Source organism: Fusarium keratoplasticum, chromosome 9 (genome assembly GCF_025433545.1).
Source record: "Fusarium keratoplasticum isolate Fu6.1 chromosome 9, whole genome shotgun sequence".
Classification (NCBI taxonomy): domain Eukaryota; kingdom Fungi; phylum Ascomycota; class Sordariomycetes; order Hypocreales; family Nectriaceae; genus Fusarium; species Fusarium keratoplasticum.
The window spans coordinates 26,754-43,550 of record NC_070537.1 but is presented as its reverse complement, the minus strand read 5'-3'; the positions used below and the strand labels follow the sequence as shown (position 1 = coordinate 43,550).

Genomic DNA, 16,797 nt, shown 5'->3' with positions numbered 1-16,797 from the left:
AAGATTTCCCAGCAAGGGGAGCCGGGGAGGCTGCGGGATTGGCCTGAATTCGCTTGTCATGGTGAAGGCTGCTCCGGATGAGTTCGTCGCTAGTGCTTCGACTGGTAAGAAGAAGAAGAAGAGAGATGAGTAGTTTGAATAGCTATGAGATACACCAGGAACACGTCCAAGAAGTCCCTGGAACGCGACTTTTATTTGGTAGCTGATACAGCATGGTGAGCATGCTCTACGCGATGGCGTCCGTCAGCCAGGATGAGATTGCCTCCTGCGGACGTCCGATGTCCTGCGGACGCCAGATATCCTGCTTCGCTGCCGCTGATGTACGTAATGTGGTTTTGTGAGTTCGGCAGTTGCAAACGCTTAAACTCCGACTCCGTGGCTTCAAACAACCAGGGGCTGCCTTGCGCCCACCCCTGTCGACGGTGAACTTGCAGGAACTTCTGCAGGTCGGGGTCTCGGCGGTTTCAGCTGTGTGACGCACTGTAAAGGTAAAGATCCGAGAGATCTTAGGGCTGTGCAAAAACCAAAGAGCTCCTTAAATCCTCTTTTTACCTAGATCATGCGTTTTCGTTAGTTCGTTGACATCACTTTTTTTTCTCTTGTAGCATCTCGCAGACCATTGCTCGCCACCAATATCGCCATACACTGACCCCTGGCGCCACAGACGCCTTGGATCATAGCCGAAAGCAGAGCCTGTACCTTGCCACCTACACTTCATCCATCGAGTTCCGCTGAAGCAAGCATCTGTGTCAACATACACGAAAAAGCTTTTACCAACGCGCCTGGATATGAGTCAATCAATGAACTCATCATGGGAGTCACTGCTGCAGGATATGGGTGATGTCCTCAGTAGGGATTACGTGGAAGGCTTTCTTAAGCATGAAATCGATGCCCTCCACCATCGGGAAACTTGCTGGCACCAGGCTGGGACCAAGGGTTTGTACGAGATGCTTCGAGCCAACATCTCAGAGTCTCCGGGATGGAACCCGACGATTGAAAGTGGTCTTTACAACGTATCCAGCTTTGGCAATGATTACTCCATCGAGCTTTTAACACGGCACTTCATCGTTAATGGAATACATAAGTCGACGTACATGTGGCTCACTTTTGCGCACAGTGAGTCTTGAAAAGAAGGAACAATAGTTGAGTTGTCCAGAGTTAACAAGTATCGCAGTTTTTACGATGGCCGCTGGTTTTTTCCTAGTGTATCCAATTATCCTGTTGCTCCAGTCTGTTACCGTTCTATGCGATCTCATCAACAATCCAGTCGCGAAGCATAAAGTCAAGAGATGGGAAACAATACTACAAGGATTTGGCTTTTGCCCGCTCCTGATTGCTGGCCTTACCACCGGAATATTAGCCATGGGCACATCTGATCATTTTAGGACTGAACATGGCGTGTGTTTCTTGTTTTCCTTGTCCAATCAAAGGCCAATAGCTAACTCGTCGCGAAACAGATCATCGGCATTGTTACCAGCGTGCTGGCATCCTTCATCATCATCATACATTACATCCAAGTCTACTTCAACTCACAGATGAGCCGGACTGCACGCGGAACTTGGTGGCGTCAGAACATCCATTACTTCGACATGGCTATCTGTCAAATAATCCTCATCATTTCGGGATTTGCTTTATCTGATGGGTTTGACGATCTCGCCTTCATGGGCCTTTGCGCCGTCCAGCTATCGATGCAATGGTCATTCTCACTGGGCATGACAGTCGTCTTCATCTGGAATAGCGCTGTGGTTATGATGACCGCTCAGTGGTTCTTGGTTCGGAGGGCTGAGGGCGAAACAACACGGCTTTGGAGGCTGGTCCGCTTTCGACGCCGCCAGCGCACGTCACAGTCCCCCTTGATCCCAATGCAGGGTGAGCCTGACTCAAGCACTTCTTCGTTTGTTTGATTATTACGTTGGCCCACCCTCTTCCCTTTATTAAACCCTGAATAGATTCAAGTTCTAGATTTCATATTCCTATTAGCTAAAATAAAGCATATAATAACCATTGCCAACCTTATGTCTACAGAATCACTGCTAGAATGTCACTTTTTTATTAGTGAGCTGGCCTTGGAAATGCCGCATTAATTGACGAAGATGACCTTTTGTACTCCCAATTAGTAAAATCAGCGCCTATACCAGATTGTCGAAACTTTGAAACCTTTTTATATGAGTCTCGGTTCGGCAGTCCGCGGACGTCTGTTCGGCAGTCCGCGGGACCCCGGTTCCTGAGTAAGCGGGAGATGAGTCGTGCCTTTTGACCACGGTCTCATCACGAAACATTGCACCGATCAAGTTCCTCCAATCACGGAGGGATCACGCCTGAACCGTAATCTAAGATCGCCAAGACCCAGCATCCTTCGCGATCCATCAAGATCGACCGCTACTATGTAAGCACTCATGCGAAACAGCCGGAAACCAGGGCAGCAGCCACACAAGGCTACGCCTAAATTTAGAAATGCTCGAGAAGTACGCATGATCCTGATCTCCTCGTGAATGCATCTTATTACCCAGAAGCATTATCATGTCGCCATCTTGGAGATGCCGCCTCGCTTCTCACGTGTCAGATTTACGAGACATGATGCAATCAATGGTACCACTCAGCGGTTCACTACTCGATGCCTTCTCACAGCCATGCTTTCCCTCAATGTTTACTAAATGGTTTGCGTGCCCTGGTTTGCCAGGGCATCAAAAGTTGAGGCGTGAGCCGGGATGACCGGATGATGCGTTTACTTGAACGCGTCAGCCTGCGAGGTCAAGACTCAAGGCGGCGTTTTCGGAAGTGAAAACAACTCCGACAATCTTGTCACAACCAGCCGGCCGCACTAACTTTTCGGTGGCTTCCTCCAATCGTCAGCCGCCATGAGCCTCAACTCCAACTTTAGCTCCACTGCGGCCCACGGGCATGGACAACTTGACCCGGAAATTCGGACGAGTTGTTAAACGCCTGACAGATGTGCTCCATATATCTTGTCAAACGCCTGCTTCAGCTTCGGGCTTGCTCCTATACTTTGATCACACGCGCTGAGCTTAGAGCTTGAACCTCACCTCTGAAACATGACCACCACAACAGGAAGATCCATGCAGCTCACCCAGCAACAAGCGGACGTCCTCAAGAAAGGCTGCCATGATCTGATTGCGGGATACGACACGTCTTACGGCTATGTTCCCACCTTTGGCGCCGGAATTGCATTCTGCATCCTCTTCCTGCTCAGCACTTCCGCCCATGTTTTTCAGTTTGCAAGGGTGCGAAGATGGACTTCGCTGACTTTCGCTCTTGGGGCTATGAGTATGAAGAACACAAACTTATTCTTAACCCGTTCGTTTGCTGACTGACTTCTTGCAGCTGAGTTGATAGGCTGGGCTGGCCGTACTTGGTCGAGCAAATGCCCATATAACGGCGATGCATTTCTCATGCAGATTACTACGCTCATTATCGCGCCAACCTTCTTCACAGCAGGGCTCTATGTCATCCTTGGCACTCTTATAAACAGACTGGGCCGCAGCTCTTCGCTTCTGGGGCCGAAAATGTATGCCGTTGTCTTTCTGACAGCTGACATCGTCGCGCTTGTTATCCAGGCTATCGGTGGAGCGTTGGCTTCTACCGAAGCTGACAAGATCAACGGGGACACGGAAACGGGAACTAACATAATGGTGAGTGTTTTTTTTCACTATGAGATCTAGATCGACTGGTGTTGAGCTACAAAGCTAACAGATCTGTTGTTCAATAGGTTGCCGGTATTGTGTTCCAGATGGCAGCTATGGTTGTCTTTACCGGCTTGGTTATAGACTTCATGAGAAGGGTGTTCATAAAGAAAACCTACCTTTCATATGGTAAGGCTGGACTGGAACCACCCAACAGCCTGCCAGTGACATATGCCTGGCTGCTGGTGGCAGTCTGTGTTTCCCTGGCCATGATTTTCATCAGAAGCATATACCGTACAGTTGAGCTCGCGCAGGGTTGGGAGGGATATTTGATTACCCATGAAGGTTATTTTATCGGCTTGGATGCTTGTCTTATGATTGTCGCTGTTGGAATCTTTAATTTTCTCGACCCAGTGTTTCTCCTTCCAGATAAAGACATCCGTGAAGGGGTCTTTGCGGGTGAGCACGAGATGAGCGACCTAACCTATGAGTAGCTCTGAGAGTAAAGGAAATTATACAAAAGAAAAGAAAAAAATTAATGGCATCTAAAACTCGCTTTATGTAGAATATTTCCAATACACAGTGACTTGAGCTGAGCTGCAAAGGTAGTGGCTAAGGCGAAGAGAGTGAGAGCTGAAATGTCTTGACGAGGTTTCCTTTGTTTTTTGGCATTCCCTGCTTGCCCACCTACTCAGTCGGTCCTTGAGTCATTTTTTCTGCTAGCTCCAAGAGCAGGGCCGTGCGGCCTTACCCATGCAGACATCCAATAGGGATCATCGTTGGACACTCATTTTCACTGGTTACGTCCAAGTGAACATTTTGCGCAATGGCCGTAGAGGTTGTTCAGCCACCCTCGACGAGTGCCTGTGGAGTCCTAGCCTGAGTAGAGCCGGGCTCTTTGTGCAGCATGCTCATAGCTGTTTTACTGAGTGGTATTGCGAGGTAACAGAGCCGAGAGTCGGGCGGGTTGGGCTGGTGGGAAGACATGTCATCGAACGAAGCTCCCATCACAAGCGGTAGTTTCCTCAAGCACAATTCCAGTGAGGTTGCGCCAGGTAAGAGCCGAGATAATGGTCTCGAACCTTGATAAAACGTAGTAGTGACTCAGAATCTTGACTCAGGTTCTGTAGATAAAAGTTCTCATACGGTGTTGGGTTTTGATACCGTCATGTATTTATGGCTGTGTTTTTTGCCGTTATGGCTGATGGCTTCTTGTCATCATTGTGAACAATAACAATAAAAGTTCTCATCCCAGCCTCTGAGATGTTACTGAAAGTCACATAGGTGCCTCAACCCTAACATTGGAGAGAACTAAATCTGCTCAGATACCACAAAACGTGTCTCCTGGTATGAGCAGACAAGACATGGCTGGCACACTCCTTGAAGCCACCCATCACGCTTTAGCAGCAAAGCATGGGGTAAGTCAAGGGACTAAGGGTAGAAGGAAGAGCAAGAAGAGCTTGTAGATTAGCTATCGGTACGAGATTTCCAACAGAATAGTCCAATATGAATCACTTCGGTCTTCATCAATAAAGCAACGGCTGTGCTAGTTGCCAGTGCTTGTTTCGTTGATATACCATTCAATCAGGTCAAATCAAAACGCCATAAACATTATCAAGGCCGCAGTTCCCATCATGGCCAAGTACGGCTCCAGGCGGCGCGCTCCGCTTTCGACAATTTGCTCCGGCTCGTACGTGCTCGGCCTGGTCGAATTCGTCGTGCCGTTCCAACAATACCGCGAAAAGCAATCGACGCACTTGGAGGGCATATCGGTCTTGGTGCGCGCCAGGCTGCGAGCCAATATCGCGCAGCCTACGCAGGCGGGCCAGTTCGAGTCGACTGTACTATTCCCCATGGTCGCGACGTTATATCCGTTCCGTATAATCTCGTTCCGCTCCGTGTTACTGTATTCGAGATCAAAGGTAGAGAAGTTGGACTGGTAGGTGTACGGCGCATTGGGTAGATAGACAATCAGTGGCCCTGGTGACGAGTCTGTGCCTGTATTGCAACCGAAAAATGTCGGGCGCTTGTTCAAGCCGAGGTTGACAAACGTGTTCTGATCTGGGACTTTGGGAAACTCGTCGTTCTGAGTCGAAACGCCGGCTGATGACCTCTGGTACGTTGCCACGAGTGCCGTGCCGTTTGGCCAGTGAGTTGTTGTGTCGGCCGAACCATCGACGGCGAATATGACGTCAACTTGGCGCTCCGATAAGAGCAATGGATGCAAAGGAATGTTTTGGAGGTCCTCGCCACCGTCTACGAGGGTGAGGACGGTGCTATCGGCGTTGGAGTTGTTTGTGGGATTGTACTTGTAGAACGGGTTGGGCCAGTTAGCAATGTCCTGGTTGTCTTCGCCAACATCTGCCAACGTATTGTTGAGAGCCCTGATCAAGAAGTCCGGAGCATTCTCGACTTTGGCGATCTGCAGAAATGCCTGGTTGAACAGTGACGAGGAGGTACCCATGACGAACCCGGCGTTATCCACCCCGGCAACGCAATCTCCATTGCGTCTGATTGTGCCGTTCTCAAAGTCAGATCCGATGTACTTGAGAGGGGCAAAAGCGCCAAGTGATGGATCATAGGACCCCATTTCCCATGGGTTGAACTCCACGATGGTAGAGTTGTCAGCTATTTGAAGCTGGCCTGACGTCCGCTCCACTGCAACAATGAGTGGCATAGGCGCTTTCGCCTCGGTGAACTCGGTGTCATTTGCAATCGACGAGAAAGTGTATGCTAGACATTGTTAGCTGCTGTTCTGATGGTGACTGGCAACCATACCAGGCCCTCCATCAGTGGCATTGACGAGTTGGTACGACAAAGCTCTTCCCCAGTAATCGGTTATGGTCGTGTTGTACCCTGCATCCTCCTTGCTCTTTACATCATCATACAGCTCGCGGTAGTACCGCGTTACGGATATGTCTGCTGGCCCTAGATTTGTCGATGTGAGTAAACACCACCTAGGCTGACTTGTGTACAACAAACCTTCAATGATGGACTCATCAAATTGCCAAAGGCTGTCAAGAAAACCGCTCCGTGCAAAGATGATGGACTCGACCGTGGTGAAGTTCTGCACATAGAGGCTTCCAACAACCCAACTACCTCCGGACAGTCCACTAAGGTAGGTGGCAGCTTGGAGAATGCCACCGAGTTGTCCCTTGTCCGTGGAGCTTGTGGACCGGTTGTCGAACGCGGCGATGGCACCGGCCCCGTTCATCAGGGCCCGATAGCCACCACCGGAGATGGCGATGCCGATTCGCGGCAAGGCCTCGCCATCATCCACGAGACCATTTATATAGGCGTCAATGTCGATGCCACCAATTTCGGCTCGATTAAGGACATCTTTCAGCGCCGAAATAGTGTTGTTATCACGGAGCTGTAGCCATGCTGTTTCGTTGGCCGACAGTGCCGTAGCATTGCGGATGACTGGCCGTCTCGAAGGGCATGAGACTTGGCTAGGTGCGTAGCCGTCTGGGGCGTCTGGAACAGCTCTTGGTTCAATAAATGGCAAATAGGCATGTGTCACTGTCCCAAAGCTTCAGCCGGGGCTCGGTTTGTTCCGTAGCATTCACCTACCCGGAAACCAGACCAGCAGACTCGCCAGGACGATTGACCCACCGTACACAAGCATTGTGGGTTGTTGATCAAGGTCCAATGCAGTCTTGTTCAGCGCTTTTCGTTTTATTCAATTCAAGCCGTCGACAATGGGAGACTTGACAGATTTAAGTATCAACACGAAGGACAGCTCGAGATCTTTACTGCATCGCACTTTTTCTTGGGTCATGGTGACATCGTCGGCTTGCGGGCACTTGGGGTCAAGGTTTCTAGTTTCAAAGCGGTGGCTTGAGCCACAACGGCTTGCTCTCAATCTGGTTGACCTAGGGAGCATCTTTCTCATCCCAATAGGCCTGTTCCTTTTATAGTTTTTGTGGCTCTTGTGGGTTCGCGCACCCTCAAGGAACAGAACAAAATGGGAGGCAGAGAAGTGTTTTTAAGGTTGGCGCTTGGAGAGAATTGACTGCGACTCTGACCCAGTAATGTAGGATCGTCCATCACTGACACTTGCTTTGCTCTGGGGACTATTTCCCTGAGAACCTTGTGATATTGACCTAATGGAAACTACCTAATGGTGCCTCGGCACACTCGACAGGACCCTTGATGATAGCGGCACTCACATTATCATCCGATATCTGGCTCTGGGTTGGTTCTAGTAGAGGCTGTTAGATCACGTTTCCGGCCTGATGGTAAACTTACCAAACACAAAGACCGCAACAGCCTGGTTCCCCCGCCCGCCCAGCATCCTAACCGCGAAGCCCTCGGCCGCGCAGAGGGAGTCAAACTTGTTCTGTCCAACATATGGCACGTTCCATAGAAACGTCACCTTGTAGCTCTCTTCGTAGCCGATGACTCGGTAGGTGACTGAGCCGCTGACTCCGGCACCCACGTGGCTCGACTTGCAGCGCAACATACCACTCTCGCCGGCTAAGATTTGTGCTGGCGGTCGTGAATCCGGTGTGTCCATCCAATGGCCGTGCTGGAGACTTGGGGAGTCTGGTTCGAGATCGAGCTCCTCGTTGGTGTGGTTCAGAATCACCACCAAGAGCTCCCTGCTAGTCATATTGTCACTGGCTCGGGGCGCAAATCGCTTCACTGTTTGGGCCGATAGGTCAAATGCGAGTTGGGAACTACTTGGCAGTGAGGAATACTTGGTATGGTCTCTCCGACTACATGGGAGGAACGACGTGCTGATATAATGCCATGAATCCTGCCTGAATCGATCTGGGCCGACACCGACAGCTTCAACTTGCTGCCCGATGATGCACGCGTTTCATCATTCACGTATGCAGTGTGTTTAACGACAAGATGACAGGGAAACTCAATATCCGGAGGGTGGGAACCGGTCGCGTGGACTAACCCGAGCGCATTTATTTAAGTTGGGAGGCGTATTTGCAAACAAGATTCTCTCAACCCCTCATTCACAACATGCCGAAACGGAAACAAAGGTTTTCCGCACAAGAATGAAACTTACTTTCCAGCTTTTCCATCATGCGGGGCCTGGTCAAAGTAATATTACTTATTACCTGCAATGGTGACAAGAATCCATCAGCCACAACAGCAAAAAACACAGTCATTCAATACATGAAGGTATCAAAACCCAATACCGTAAGGTACTATTACTCTAATACCAGGCGGAGATAAAAACACAACCTATTCCTCGCATTCCCTCTATCCACTTCTTATCCACTCTCGTTCCCATCAATTGAATCACTATTCATAATGTTTTCCCTCAAGCAGCCTGCTTCACCATCTGCACCGTGACCGCAGGCCTCTTCTCCCCCGGCGCCAGCTCAAACACCCCAACCCCCGAAACACTCTCTTTCGCCTTGACAGCCTCCTCCTTGACCTCCTCGAGTTGTATGACCTTTCCCTCCAGGCGAGGATCCATCGCCTCCATCGGCGCATACAGGCTCAGCAGCTCATTCAGCCTCTCCCTCTGCACGCAGTTCTCAATCTTCCAACTGGCTGCCAACTCATCCAGCTCGTCAAACGTCTTGCCCCTAAAGTACTCTGCCCACTCCGGGATCATGTACTCGGCCATGGTGATGCCGCGTATCCCGCGGAAGACGTGCATGTGCATGCGCCACTGCCAGGGGTACTTCTTGCTGTGCTTCGCGGGGACGTTGTCCTCGAACCACTTGTGCAGGGGGACGAAGAGGCCTTCTTGGAGGTGCGCGTCGTCGTAGGCCCACGAATCGACGGCGAGGTCGCGCTTCTTGCGGATGATGGGGGAGAGGAGCTTGAGCCACGGGGACGAGGGGGAGACGTATGCAAGGCCCATGACGTTGATGTCCTTGTAGCACCAGATGCTCCATGCTAAATGTGTAAGTAATTGGTGGAATTGGAGTTGGTGGAGGCTTACCGATGCTTTCGGCCGTGTATATGGCCATCTGCTTGTCTAGCATGTTGAACCGCTCGTCGTTCTGGACTTTGTAGTCGGGATTGTACTCCTCCCGCTCGTAGATGGGGCCAAACTCGCCTGCTTGATCAGTAACAGTCTCATAATCAGGAACGCTATCTTACCGTTCCATACTGGGACTCCATGCTCCTTCATAAAGGCCGCCTTTCTATCGTACATCTTCCGGATGTACTCATCCTGCTCCTTCAGGCCCTGATACCTACCGATCCTGTTGGGGAACCCGAAACCACAGTAATCGTGGATCGCGTACACAGAATTCGGAAACACGTCTGTGAAACCCGAAAAGTCCATGCTGAAAGTGTTTCCCTCCAAAAACAGGATGTGATCACGGTCAACTGCCCTCACAGCAGGTACTATCCTATCATAAAACGAGAGCAGCCGGGTCCACTGCTCGTCAGCCGGCTCGTTCAACAGGTTGTATCCCGCGATCCAGGGATTGCCCTTGTACCGATTGGCAATGACCTCCCACAGGTGGACGACCCTATCCTGGAAGTGTTTGTGGTCCCAGAATGCCGCGTAGCCGGTGGGGTTGTCAGAGTGCCAGTCCTGGTTCTGGCCGCCGGGCGCTGAGTGGAGGTCTAATATGGCATAGATCTTGTACTTTGTGCACTAGAAGTCGCAGGGGTTAGCTCAGTCCATAAACACCCTTGGAAACTTACAATCTCAATCGCCCTGTCAAGATGCTTGAAGCCCTCCTCCTTGATGACAAAGGGATCCATGTCGTCCTCAAAGTGGTGGTAGTTGAACGATAGGCGGAGGCAGTTGAAGCCCAGCGACGAGAGGAACTCGCCGTCCTTTTCTGTGAAGAAGTACTCGAGGAACTTGTCGAAGAAGAAGTCGTACTTTTCGCGGCCGAGTACCTTGAGGAGGGCTGCGCGGATCTGGCACTCGCGGCCGGGGAAGCCGTTGATGAAGTTCTCCATCATCATCCAGCCGCCGAGAGTGGTCTTAAAGTGTCAGTTTGAGCTGATGTATGGTGCTGTAGGACTTACGCCTCGGAGGAGGACGGGCTTGCCATCTGCATCGACGATGCTGGTGCCTGACGTTCTCAGCATTCCGGTAGCCATTTTGACTCCAACAGATAATGAAGAGAAATTTCAAAAAAGGGTTTTGACCAGAGAGGAGAACCCAGGGAGAACAGAGCCCCTAAATACCCACCTGTTATCTTGGTCGTCTCCATGTGAATGGCGCATCCTCCGACCCTGTTCGGAGAACATTCAGTCGATCATCCTATGCTGCCATGACATGCTCCACGCGATAATAGGCTAAATGGCTCATTCTCTAGCAGCCCCACTGAATGGGGAGTTTGAGACATGATGGACGTGTAAATGTTGGGATCTTGGCTGTATGTCGGCATAACATAACTCTCCTGACCAACTTACAAACACCCCTGCATATTAGTCCCGCTAAGAAACCACCTGTTCTTTTACCAATCCTCGTCATCGGCAGAAAAACACCTCGTCTGACTAGCGCCACTCAACTCATCCTCGGCCTGCTCATCATCCGCCGCGTCGTCCAATGGCCCAAGTGATGCCATTGCCCACCGAAACTAGAAAACCATCCCCGACGCTACGGCGGAGCTAATGGAGGGTCAAAAAGTGGAGACTATTCGGGCTTGCGATTTAGCTCCCCCGAAGCAACGCCATTGGCCTGACCCGAGGATTCCTTTTGTGAGGGGGATCTCCATGCCAAACTACCACTCCCACCCATGCCACCGGCTTTACTAGTCATGACCACTGACTCAACTAGGTACCCTGACACGAAAAACCTTGCCATATCCCCATGGGGAGCCCTCTAGGACTTCTCCGTTCTTGTTGATGCCTGTGGGGGAAATCACCCCGGTCTCTCAACACCAACTCGCCTAAATGCCGTCTCCATCTCGTGGTCTCTGATCCTTTTTTCCTGGGCAGAAGAAACTCAATTACATTAGCCGCGCGAGTCTAGTGGCGTTGGGTCCTTTGATGCTCTGATATAAAGAAGCTGTAGATGCCACTTGAACCAGCATCCATCAAGCACTCGACATCACTCCTTCTCTCTCCATCATGAATGCCCTCCGTCAACGCCTCCCAGCCCCCCGGCAGGACCAAGCAGCCCGCAAAGCACGCAAGCAAGGCGGCGATGCCCCAGCCAAGGACTCGTACGAGCCCTCTCGCATGGCCCAGCTCGCAGGGGATGCACCACCATGGTATCACTCCGCAGCCCGTCGACGGCTCTACTTTCTCCTCTTTCCAGCAGCCGTCGTCTCCTACGCAACCAGCGGGTACGTTCTCCTCATCATCATCGGTCTTGTGGCTCAGTTATCCCATCAAGGGCCTGGCTTCAACACATCGCCTCATCATCATGATTGCTAATATTCCACTTCAATTAGATACGATGGTAGCATGATGAATTCTCTCCAGACGGTCTCCTACTGGGACGACTTCTTCGACAACCCACGAGGCGCCCAGCTCGGCCTCATGAGCTCCATCATGTCCCTCGGATCCATCTGCTCCACCCCCATCGCCCCCTACGTCGCCGACAGGTTTGGCCGCCGCTGGGGAATCACCGTCGGCAGCATTATCATGATCATCGGGGCGGTCCTCCAGTGCGAGAGCGTCAACTTTGCCATGTTTGTCGTCAGTAGGTTCATCCTAGGATTCGGGCTGTCGTTTGCGACTACTTCTGCACCCAGTCTCGTCTCTGAGCTTTCGCACCCCAAGGATCGCGTCACTGTAACCGCCATCTGCAATACTTGGTAGGACTCACTCAATTTGTGGAAGTAACATTGCTAACCCCTACAGTTGGTTCCTAGGCAGCATCGCAGCAGCTTGGATCACATTTGGCACGCGTCGAATCCCCAGCACCTGGTCTTGGAGACTTCCTTCACTCCTCCAGATGGCACCTAGCTTGATCCAGTTGTCCACCATCTGGTTCCTGCCTGAATCCCCTCGATGGCTCATGTCCAAGGACCGCGGTGACGAGGCCCTCGCCGCCCTGAAGCAATACCATGGAGACGGTAACGAAACCGAGCTTGTCCGATGTGAATACGAAGAGATCCGCGCTGCAATTGACAACGAGAAGCGTGAGTTGTCCAAGCACCGTAGATAGCTGTCTACTAACACTGTCCTAGTCTCCGGAGCAACAACCTGGAAGTCCATGGTCAGCACCAGCGGCAACCGATACCGCATGTTCCTCGTCCTTTGCATGGGCTTCATGAGCCAATGGTCAGGAAATGGCCTCATCGCCTACTGTAAGTGCCACCTATCTCCCCCTCAAACACCCTCTAATCGCGTCAGATCTCTCCCGCGTCATGGACACGGTCGGCATCACAAACAAAAACATCCAGGCCCTCGTCAACGGCCTCATCAACGTCTGGAACTTTGCCCTCGCCCTCACAACCGCCTTCTTCGTCGAGCGTGTCGGCCGCCGCCCTCTCTTCCGTGCGTCAACCCTCGGCATGCTCACAGTCTTTACGGCCTGGACGATCGCATCCGCCGAGTTTGACAAGACGGGCGCCAAAGCCGCGGGCATAGCAGTCATGGCTCTCATCTTTGTCTTCCAGATGTTCTACTGCATTGCCTTTTCGCCGCTGCCGGTCGCCTACTCTGTTGAGGTTCTGCCGTATTCGATCCGCGCCAAAGGGATGGCTACATATGTGTTTTCTACAAAGTGCGCTGTCTTTGTGAACCAATACGTCAACGTGAGTCCCATCGTCTTGCATCTTTAATTGTTGGATTGAGTTGACTTTTGTAGCCGATTGGCCTTGACGACATTGGCTGGAAGTACTACCTTGTCTATGTTGCCATCCTCGCCGTGGAGAGTTTCATCGCCTACGGGTGGTTCCTCGAGACAAAGGGCAAGGCTCTTGAGGAAATTGCCGTTATATTTGATGGTGAGGCTGCGGATGTTCGGGTGACTGACCTTAAGAATGATGGTGTCGTGGAGCAGGATGAGAATGTCGAGCGCAAGGTCTAGTGGCAATGAGGTGATGCAGTCTCATGCAAGAAATCGAGAGATATGATAGTATGGACTCAAGCAATTCTATAGCTGAACTTTGTGAGCAGACATAGTGAAGCCACGTTTGTATGTGTCTGTGGTTATTGATGTTCCTTGAATGCTGCTCAACACCATGGTAGCATCGCCAGCAAGTCAATAGCGGTTACCTCGGTCCCACCAGTGCAACTTGGAATACATCTTTCTCAGCGAGGCTCTTCCCACTATCGAGCAGCCATCCTCTCCCTGCACGCTGCATCCAACTTTTCCAGCACCTCCAAATGCCAGCCAAACTCCCCAACGCTAACCCCAAACTTTCTGAGATTCCTCTTCCCCACCAGAATCGTCTCCTCGATATCCCCCGGCAAAATCTCCCTCAACACATCGCAAAACGTCGCAATTCGCAGTATCATGACCATCGTAAAGGTGCTAACACAACCATCAGAACAACAACTACTCCATCAAGGGGAGCGTCAACTTACACCATGCCGCTTGCAAACAGAGACGTTATCCTATTAACAGGATTCGCATCAAACACGCCGATAAAGCCCTTGCACCCCTCAAGGCACATCCTGCACCTCTCTAGTATGGCCTCCTTGCACGGGTGCGTGTGAAAGTGACCCACATTGAGCAGGACGTACTCGATAAACGGCCTGTGGACAATGTACTGCCCGGCGTAGTACCGCCCCTGAAGCCGGACAATATTCCACGCGTGGTTGCCCAGGCGCCTCGACGTCCCCGGGGATGCCTCCTCCCCCGGATGCTGCTGCTCCTCCGCCCGACTAAGCAGAACGTCTGGGAGGTTGCGGTATATGGTGCTGTGGTAAGACCAGAGGTCATCGGTTGTGCGAAGGAGCCAGTTGGCGTAGTTTGTCCGCGTCATGCGGAAGTGGTCCTTGCTGTCGTAGACGACGCTGTTGACGTGGTTGAGGAACCGCCGGATGGCGGCGTTAGTGCTGATCTGAAAGGCGACCAGCTCCTCTGCGGGATCTAGCGACGCGGGCTCCGGTCTGGGGGTGGTAGTCTCGGCAGATTTACCACGTGGAGCGCCTTGGATGGGGTACGGGACGAGGTCCTCGTAGCGGGCAATGCCTGAGGGCAGAGTGATGGATATTTCGGAGACAAAGTCACCCTCGAAGATGAAGGCTACCCAGTACAGCCGACGGAATGCTTCGGAAAAGACGTCGTCTTCCTTTGAGCCGATAAGAGTCCTAGCGGGGTGAGTAACATCATCAAGACGACCAGGTTCGAGCTTACCTCTTCGCCAAAGCCTCACATTTCACAGCCGTAGCATGCGCCCAGTGAAACGAGTCCGACACTTGACCTCTTGCTCCCATGTATATACTACTCATGTCAGCACCTCTTGATATCTAGATGAATGGCCTCTCACCTAGCAAGCATGGCACACTGCGTCGCCTCGAGCGTCAGATCCGAGGAGATGTGCCCCATTAACAGCTGCGCCTTCTGCCACAGCTGAACATATGGAAATTCTGCCGGAGAATCCTGGCTTTCCTCCCCAGTTTCAGGTGATCGGAACGGTCGTTTCCGAGGAGCCAAATCACCCAAGCAAAGCACAAGCAGCAAAAGACAGTAACGAGCAGGCGACACGGAATGACCGCCTTCTCCATCACGTCCTTCAGAGCCAGAGACCCGATGCAGCACGTCCAGCATTTCATCATGCGACAAGAGAGGGAAGAACACATTGACCTCTGCAAAGTACGAGTCCAACATGCGTCGATACCTCTCGAAGGAATCCCCAAACACAGATATTCTCCACGACTCCGGAGGAAACGGCTTCGGTTCCTGGTCAGGCTTCCGCTGGAAGAAGATGTCGGTCGCTTCAGTCGAAAGAACATTCCCGTGAGAGGTCCTCGTCGGGGCGATATCCGAGAGCAGCTGCCGCACAATAGGCCAATTAAACACGTGATTCGCACAAGCCGTGTGCGACAGCGGGATCAAGATCTGAAAATCCTGCGGCTCCATCTCTGGCGCATCATTCTCACCACCGCCCTGCCACCCTGCTCCAGGCGGCTGATGTGTCACATTATCATCTTGCCCGCCGCCAAACCCTGGCGCTGCAAAGATGCGATCCTCGAGCAGCTGTATCCTCTCGAGGAGGATCAGCGTATTGGCCTCGATCTTTGGCTGCTGCGAGTCCCTGTACACGCAGGCTACGTTCTGCGTCACGCACAGGCTGCACTTTGGCTTGGCGGCGTCGCACCGCGTCTTCCGGGCGCGGCAGTTTGTGCAGGCCTGCCAGACACGGCGGCGGGGGGGGAAGTACTGAGAGGTTGGGAATGATGTTGAGCTCATGGCATTTCGGATCTGAGGGTAGAAGGATGAAGTTGTCGGGTTGGACCCTGCACATTGGTCTAAGGGTGGTCACGTGTATATGATCGCCGAGCGGGAAAACCCCGGGTACCTACCGGGGGAAGAGGGAGTTTAAAATAATTTTGTCTTTCCTGTGACATAGCCTTGAACTTTCGGGCCAGTGCTATAGAATGAAACAAGGCATCGATCCGTGCATAGGCAATGTCCTTGGTCTCTGGAATCTCGATCTAGGAAAAGACAAAGCCAAAGGCACAAAAACCAGAAAAGACAATTCCACTCATTCCGCACAGTTATAAGTTATAAAGGCCTGTTCTCCTTAGAGCTTACAAAGTACTATGGAAATTACCAAGTCGCCCTCCATCTACTACTAGGATTGCCCCATTTGTATATGCACCAGCCTGCGATGCTAGGTAAAGAACTGTACCGGCGTTCTTGTTCTTCGCCCATCCGTTGCAACGGTACAATATTTTGAGGAATTGCCAGGCTGTCATCTGCGTCGTTCTTGTACGGTTTGACAGTGTTAACCGACCTAGCACTTGGGAGTACTAAACGAGGTATTAGAAAATGAGTGCTGAGAAAAGCTGGGATTGTGAAATGCTGCCGTATTGGTATGGAAATGTTAACTTTCAACCAGGTGCGATTCCATTTGCCCTTAGAGTTTGTAAGTGCATGTCTTGAATCTCCATGGTTGAAAGATTACCTACCGGATGTTCCATTGAATGAGTGTCACAGCTAGCTGTTTAGTGACCAATACTGCTGCTACCTTAGACTGGCCATAAGCCCATCCGCTCGGTGCTTTCTTGTTGAAGCCCGCAATTGAAGTTGTGGTAATAAATTGCGATGCTTACTGCAAGTTGCCTTTTCGATTGTCCGCATCTA

At 51.6% G+C, this 16,797-nt stretch overlaps 7 protein-coding genes across 7 annotated transcripts; 3 read left to right on the top strand and 4 right to left on the bottom strand.

The window, feature by feature from the left end:
* Positions 1-800: 800 nt before the first annotated feature.
* On the top strand, positions 801-1,904 carry NCS57_01089500 (uncharacterized protein; the record flags this gene model as incomplete). Its single annotated transcript, XM_053060624.1, has 3 exons — positions 801-1,116; positions 1,175-1,398; positions 1,458-1,904. 3 exons carry the CDS (start codon positions 801-803, stop codon positions 1,902-1,904), a joined length of 987 nt encoding a protein of 328 aa, XP_052909010.1.
* A 1,149-nt stretch (positions 1,905-3,053) lies between these two features.
* Positions 3,054-4,135, top strand: NCS57_01089400 (uncharacterized protein; the record flags this gene model as incomplete). The annotated part of the gene is made up of 3 exons (XM_053060623.1): positions 3,054-3,285; positions 3,343-3,650; positions 3,728-4,135. The coding sequence occupies 3 exons, from the start codon at positions 3,054-3,056 to the stop codon at positions 4,133-4,135; spliced, it is 948 nt and encodes a 315-aa protein (XP_052909009.1).
* A 1,100-nt stretch (positions 4,136-5,235) lies between these two features.
* NCS57_01089300 (Lysophospholipase) lies at positions 5,236-7,269 on the bottom strand (the record flags this gene model as incomplete). Its single annotated transcript, XM_053060622.1, has 4 exons — positions 5,236-6,374; positions 6,420-6,569; positions 6,624-7,163; positions 7,215-7,269. 4 exons carry the CDS (start codon positions 7,267-7,269, stop codon positions 5,236-5,238), a joined length of 1,884 nt encoding a protein of 627 aa, XP_052909008.1.
* Positions 7,270-7,747: 478 nt separating this feature from the next.
* Positions 7,748-8,256, bottom strand: NCS57_01089200 (uncharacterized protein; the record flags this gene model as incomplete). Its single annotated transcript, XM_053060621.1, has 2 exons — positions 7,748-7,845; positions 7,893-8,256. 2 exons carry the CDS (start codon positions 8,254-8,256, stop codon positions 7,748-7,750), a joined length of 462 nt encoding a protein of 153 aa, XP_052909007.1.
* A 669-nt stretch (positions 8,257-8,925) lies between these two features.
* NCS57_01089100 (Cellulase domain-containing protein) lies at positions 8,926-10,682 on the bottom strand (the record flags this gene model as incomplete). The annotated part of the gene is made up of 5 exons (XM_053060620.1): positions 8,926-9,512; positions 9,559-9,675; positions 9,720-10,224; positions 10,275-10,562; positions 10,608-10,682. 5 exons carry the CDS (start codon positions 10,680-10,682, stop codon positions 8,926-8,928), a joined length of 1,572 nt encoding a protein of 523 aa, XP_052909006.1.
* A 975-nt stretch (positions 10,683-11,657) lies between these two features.
* Positions 11,658-13,569, top strand: NCS57_01089000 (MFS domain-containing protein; the record flags this gene model as incomplete). Its single annotated transcript, XM_053060619.1, has 6 exons — positions 11,658-11,875; positions 11,984-12,349; positions 12,396-12,676; positions 12,725-12,844; positions 12,891-13,294; positions 13,348-13,569. 6 exons carry the CDS (start codon positions 11,658-11,660, stop codon positions 13,567-13,569), a joined length of 1,611 nt encoding a protein of 536 aa, XP_052909005.1.
* Positions 13,570-13,811: 242 nt separating this feature from the next.
* Positions 13,812-15,930, bottom strand: NCS57_01088900 (Zn(2)-C6 fungal-type domain-containing protein; the record flags this gene model as incomplete). Its single annotated transcript, XM_053060618.1, has 4 exons — positions 14,978-15,930; positions 14,845-14,931; positions 14,070-14,798; positions 13,812-14,016 (listed from the first exon to the last, which is right to left on the bottom strand). The coding sequence occupies exons 1-4, from the start codon at positions 15,898-15,900 to the stop codon at positions 13,812-13,814; spliced, it is 1,944 nt and encodes a 647-aa protein (XP_052909004.1). The 5' UTR covers positions 15,901-15,930.
* Between the last annotated feature and the right edge of the window lie 867 nt (positions 15,931-16,797).